This window comes from Limulus polyphemus, unplaced genomic scaffold, assembly GCF_000517525.1.
Source record: "Limulus polyphemus unplaced genomic scaffold, Limulus_polyphemus-2.1.2 Scaffold6245, whole genome shotgun sequence".
NCBI lineage: Eukaryota > Metazoa > Arthropoda > Merostomata > Xiphosura > Limulidae > Limulus > Limulus polyphemus.
Genome location: NW_013671855.1, coordinates 25,801 through 32,331, shown reverse-complemented (window position 1 = coordinate 32,331; position 6,531 = coordinate 25,801). Strand labels below are relative to the sequence as shown.

The window sequence follows — 6,531 nt, the reverse complement described above, 5'->3', positions numbered from 1 at the left end:
TATTTAGCTGTTTCATTTCACTCTAGAGGGGTTCTAATTGTATTTAGCTGTTTCATTTCGCTCTAGAGGAGCTCTAATTGCATTTAGCTGTTTCATTTTGCTCTAGAGGGGTTCTAATTGTATTTAGCTGTTTCATTTCGCTCTAGAGGGATTCTAATTGTATTTAGCTGTTTCATTTCTGCAACTTCTGTGTGCAGCAACTACAAAACATAAATGATAAAACTGTGTGAAAATGTTTATATAATTAATTAAAATACAATATTCATAGCCATACATGTTTAAATAGTGAATAAATAAAAATGCAGTTCAGATCTTTCTTTCTCTCCCAGGTTTCCTTTCTTGTCGTGGTTACAATACTATTGTTTTAATTCAAGCTCCCGGGTTTCCTTTCTTGTCGTGGTTACAATACTATTGTTTTAATTCAAGCTCCCAGGTTTCCTTTCTTGTCGTGGTTACAATACTATTGTTTTAATTCAAGCTCCCAGGTTTCCCTTCTTGTCGTGATTACAATAGTATTGTTTTAATTCAAGCTCCCAGGTTTCCTTTCTTGTCGTGGTTACAATACTATTGTTTTAATTCAAGCTCCCAGGTTTCCCTTCTTGTCGTGATTACAATAGTATTGTTTTAATTCAAGCTCCCAGGTTTCCTTTCTTGTCGTGGTTACAATAGTATTGTTTTAATTCAAGCTCCCAGGTTTCCTTTGTTGTCGTGGTTACAATAGTATTGTTTTAATTCAAGCTCCCAGGTTTCCTTTGTTGTCATGGTTACAATACTAATGTTTTAATTCAAGAAGGTTGCTACTAACAGAGATATGTTTGATTGTTTGTTTGGAATTTTTGCACAAAGCTACACATAGCCGTCCCTAATTTTGAGCTGATATATTAGAGAGAAGGTAGCTAATCAAGAGCACCTGCCGCCAACTCTTATCTAACCGAATAATGGGATTTTACCGTCACTCATATGGAGCACCTACGGCCCAAAGTGCTGTAGGCGTTTTTCCGGCAAGCAACGTGACGCGAACCTGGAACATTTCGGATTCACTTATTAGGCACTGTAACCACTAGGCCACGCCTAGCCCTATAACATAAAAAAGTCATATAACAATATTATATTTAGACGTATGTAGTGTATTATTTTATAAACTGAATTGCAAAAGAGCATTATAGGTTTATATTCCAAAAGGAACGCCCCTAGTGGCACAGCGGTATGTCTGCGAACTTACAACGCTAGAAATCGGGTTTCGATACCCGTGGTGGGCAGAGCACAGATAGCCCATTGTGTAAGCTTTGTGCTTAATTACAAACAAACAAACCAAAAGGAATTCGCGCCCCAGTGGCACAGCGGTATGTTTGCGGACGTAATACTCGTGGTGGGCAGAGCACAGATAGCCCTTTGTGTAGCTTTGTGCTTAACATCAAACAAACAAAATGAATTCAGTTGAGGCAAAGTAAAGCGTGTTTATTTTCCTGATTTTGTTAGAGCAAAGAAAATGAAATAATAAATAAAGATAAAAAATCCCGTTTGCAACAAATATTTAAAACAAACAAGATGTTACATTTTCGATACCGAAATAAAAACTTTCAATTTCAGAATTAAATAATTAAATCTGAGCAATAAATAGACAATGAAGTGACAGTAAAAAGATAAATCTTTCATGAATTGCAGGCAGAAGATTAATATAAGTTTGTTTGTTTGTTTGTTTGTTTTGGAATTTCGCACAAAGCTACACGAGGGCTATCTGCGCTAGCCGTCCCTAATTTAGCAGTGTAAGACTAGAGGGAAGGCAGCTAGTCATCACCACCCACCGCCAACTCTTGGGCTACTCTTTTACCAACGAATAGTGGGATTGACCGTCACATTATAACGCCCCCACGGCTGAAAGGGCGAGCATGTTTGGTGGGATGCTAATATAAGTTACAAAAAAAGAGTGCCTTAATAATTAAATCAGAAAATATAATTCTTATTAAATAAACAACTAATCCTTGTCTTCTTTTATTCCAGAAAGAGACTTGAGGTTAAAGAGCTCGCATTTTCCTTTCCCTAAGCTTCGTACATATTACCACCCGGTGGGATAGCGGTAAGTCTAAGGACCTACAAAGCTAAAATACGGGGTTCGATTCCCCTGCGGTGGACACGACAGATAGCCCAGTGTAGCTTTGCTCCAAAACAAAGAAACTGAGTAAATTATCGCACGTTAGCTGGAGATCAATAAAGCGACATCACTGCATGTTTTATCACTCTAGTTTCGATTTCACATTAAATAAGCAGTCCCTGTTTTTACACACCCGCTGTCTGTTACATGATTGAATAAAATCGTTCTGCTTTTCCAACAGGGCGGATACTTAAATTATCAAATATATATCTGGAAATGATTCACTGTTAAAGACCCAAAGTGTAAAAAAAACAAGAAAATTAAAGTAGCATACTTGGGTTAATAGTACACGAGGGTAAAAATGTTTTAATAAAACAATTAGGAAGTAGGAATGGGAGCACCAAAAATTAAGGAAACAAGGGAGGAATGTGTGTGATAACATAACAAGACTTACTTGTTATTACCATTTCTACTTCGTGTGCTTTTTGTAACTTGGTAATTGTTCAAACTAATTGAACTATTTATCTATTGTAAACTTTGTTTCAGCAACCAAGTACAGATACATGTATGTGATCAAATTACATGACATACCGTGTTTGATTTCGGAAGTGAAACAGGAAGCTTTACTTATAGGAGGCATTACAGCTATCTGACTGTTAAGGGGTTGGGCTAAAAGAATAGTATCAAAACCACTAATTTAAAATTTTGAAATTTATTGAGTATTTAAAAAGGATTAGTTACTGATAAAACCCAATCCAAATCTCTAATTGGAATAGATGGAATAGTAGTAATAGATGGAATGATGGCTACACTCACTTTGAGGTTGCATCATGTCAAAAACCACCAAGTGTTGTAATGTTATTTCGCCCATTCCTACCGTGTTTCCTTATTTTTTGGTGCATTTGGTCACATTATAACGCCCCCACGGCTGAAAGGGCAAGCATGTTTGGTGTGACGGGGATTCGAACCCGCGACCCTCGGATTGCGAGTCGAGCGCCCTAACCACCTGGCCCATTTATTAATTAAAGAAACAGCGAACTTTATTTGAGTTGCAAGATATTTCAACAACAAAAACTCATAATACACTCATCAAAGCTGTACAGTTTGTTTACCTGTTCTCCAGATCAAAGCCACTTAGAACTATCTATAAACCACAGGGAATCGAACGCGGGATTTTAGCGTCGTAAACTTACCGATGTCCCACCGGGGACAAACAATTTAAGAAACCCGAAATTATTTCATTATATTAAAGACTAATAAACATCAATGTTAATACAAAAACCTGTGTTTTTAAAAAGACTGGTTGATTTTCAATGTTTGATTCTTACATTGAAACAAATTACTAAACTCAACTCGCAGTCTGCACTTCACGGGTTCAAATCCCGTCACCGAACATTCTCGTCGCTCTTTCAGCTATGGGGGGGGGGGCGTTATAATGTGACGGCTAATCCCACTATTTGTTGGTAAAGAGTAGCCCAAGAATTGGCGGTGTTAACTTGACTATCACTGCTAAATTAGGGACGGCTAGCGCAGATAGAGTTCGAGTAGCTTTGGCGAAATTCAAAACAAACAAATAAACTATTATTACAAAAATCGTTTGCTGTTTCTGCGTACTGATTGGCTAGCTATTGGTCAAGTTGAGAATACTTACTTTTAACTTACGTATAGCCGACTGTAACTCGTCTACGAATCCGTGTTGGGCAGCTATTTCTATTTTGGCTGTCTCGAGATCTGTCAGAAGTTTACTGTGGGGCTGAAAAGGAATGAAACGTTAAAGACAATTGAAAAACGGTCCTAGGTTTTTATACACCAGTCAGGGTCAAATATCTAAATTACATAAAACTATCCGTTTATCTATCTATTCAGTCTGTTTACTTATCTGTTTATCATTGGAATACACCCCAAACAGAGATGGGTCAAGACGGCGGGTAAAAAAACCTAATATTAAACCTAGTCGTTTCAATAAGCCCCTGCCTTCCATTTAATTTCGAAAACAGTAAAGTTGAATTTCGGGCTTTCCGGTGATTTTTAACTTTCGAGTTATCTGATAAACAATATGTGGCCGCTTTTGGCAGATAAACTGGAAACAACCCGACTGGCGGCGCTGTTACTATACATACACACACACAGAGTAAGATCAAACTCACCAGTGCATATCGTGGAGAGTTTTGATAGAGAGTCCCAACACGTGTCCAGTTGAAGTGCTGTAACAAAGCCACTCTTGCAGGGTTGAAAGCAGCTTCGCTCGGAACTACTCGGAAAAAGTTCGGGTAGTTTTCCATCGTGTACATTGGATGGGTGTCTGCATACGTTAACTTATATAAAAAAAAATACAAGAACGTAAAAATACAGTAAGAAAAGTCTTAATGCAAAATATACGTCATGTGTAATTGATCTTGTTAAGCTCTAAAATGTGCCAAAACTAATAACCTGTAATAATTTAAATATATAATACGGTAATAATTTAAACAATACTTTACAAACCATTTATTTTAAGGTGTGTTTTCTTTCAGAACAAAGCCAAGTTGGGCTATCTGCTGTGTCCACCGCGTGGAATCAGACCCCAGATTTTAGCTTTATAAGTCTGTAGACTTACCGCTGTCTCACCACGGGACATGTATTTTAAAGTATTTTAATTCAATTTAAATGTTTAAGGAAAAGCAGCCATAAAAAATTTAATACTTCACCATCTGTTTAAGTTAAATGAAGCCGTCTTTTTGTTTCTACACGCATTTTATGTTAAATAATGTCAAAAACTGAAAGCAACATTCAAGATTCAGGATGCTTTACTTTGTCAAAAGGGGGAGTAGGCATCCAAATGTTCCCAAAGTACTTAATTCACACCCTTCTATTAGAGATTGGTATTTCACGTATAGAAAAGATGAGAAAGGTTATCTTTACATCGGATCCTACCTATACATCTGCTGTGGTCAAAGTCAAACTATGATGATAACGGTAGAGGGAGCTGGTTAAAAAGTATTAATATTTAAAACTAGCCGCGACTCGCAAAACATTTGCGGTAGTTTTCATGCCCTTCGATTGAATTTTCCTTATTCTATAATTTTCACGCACGCCATTTAAGCTACGCTTTTCAGAAGACATTATATATTAGATCGATAAATCCTGGTCTATTTGAAAAACATTTACGCCGTGAGACAAACGAACCCACGTGGGCGTAACTTAATTTGATAAAAAAATACACGTAAAGTAAACAATACAGTAAAGTAATGGTACTTATAATAGTGTACAGAGTATGAAACAGTTATGAGCATTCACTGTATGACAAGGTTTTATGATTTGAACCAAAGAAACTCGCAAAAACAAACAACACAACTCGTAGGAAAGAAAAAAGTAGCTGAAATGTGTTTATAGCAATCTATGAAACGAACCAAAGATACATTATTGCAAAGTAAAGTAAATGTAAAGTTGTAATTAAGACAAACTTAGCCGAATATACAGAAACGTCTGAATGCGCGTTCATAAAGTGATAAGCATATGGTTTTGAACGAACTGCGCATGCGTATTTTAGACCTAAATAAGTCGAGAAAGCCCATAAAAATTGTATATATTGTAACGTTCATTTTTTAGTGAAGTGCACGCGTGTTAAGTATTGTTTGTGTGATATAATTTGCAAATGAAGTCGAAACCAATCGTCACGTGATGACAACGACATTGTACTATACTTACAAACTACTACTTATACTGAAGTTCTTCATAATGTTTTTCATACAGCACAAGAGAGACGTTTCTACAGAAGTTTTTTTAAAAGGTGAAATTTGATTTGAAATAATTGTATTTTGAACCAATTATTAATTTTAAGGGGTAAAATATCAGAACAAAGAGGAGTGAGGAATTAAATCTAAAATTTATACATAGCAGAAAAAAATTTGAACACATTTAAGTTTTGTGGGGAAAGAATTTACAGTAGTTAATAATTAATAATAATTAATAATAAAGATAAGTTAAAATTAGGCCCAAGAAAAAAGTATCTATTGGGACATAAATACAAACACCAACTAAATATCTGATCTGTTTCTTTGCTTAATCCTCTGTTTTGATACTAGGTAGATATAAAACCATGCGTTTGATTGGTTGGAAGATGTTACAGACACTATGTTTGATTGGTTGGAAGATGTTACAGACACTATGTTTGGTTGTTTGGAAGATGTTACAGACCACATGTGTGGTTGATAGATAGATGTTACAGACCCTATGCTTGGTTGTTGGGAAGATGTTACAGACCACATGTTTGCTTGTTTGGAAGATGTTACAGACCCTATGTTTGGTTGTTTGGAAGATGTTACAGACCACATGTTTGGTTGTTTGGAAAATGTTACAGACACTATGTTTGGTTGATAGGTAGATGTTACAGACCACATGTTTGGTTGTTTGGAAGATGTTACAGACCACATGTTTGGTTGATAGGTAGATGTTACAGA

The 6,531-nt window shown here is 36.2% G+C and overlaps 1 protein-coding gene across 1 annotated transcript in view; it reads right to left on the bottom strand.

Annotated features, from left to right (window-relative positions):
- LOC106473519 (gamma-aminobutyric acid type B receptor subunit 2-like) overlaps positions 1 to 6,531 on the bottom strand; it is a gene marked incomplete at its 3' end in the record, with an annotated part of 47,728 nt that overhangs the window by 25,178 nt on the left and 16,019 nt on the right. The window contains exons 3-4 of the mRNA XM_022401939.1: positions 4,240 to 4,407; positions 3,744 to 3,845 (exon numbers count right to left, since the gene is read on the bottom strand). Coding sequence (XP_022257647.1) covers positions 3,744 to 3,845; positions 4,240 to 4,407 — 270 coding nt within the window. The remainder of the gene's footprint in view (positions 1 to 3,743; positions 3,846 to 4,239; positions 4,408 to 6,531) is intronic.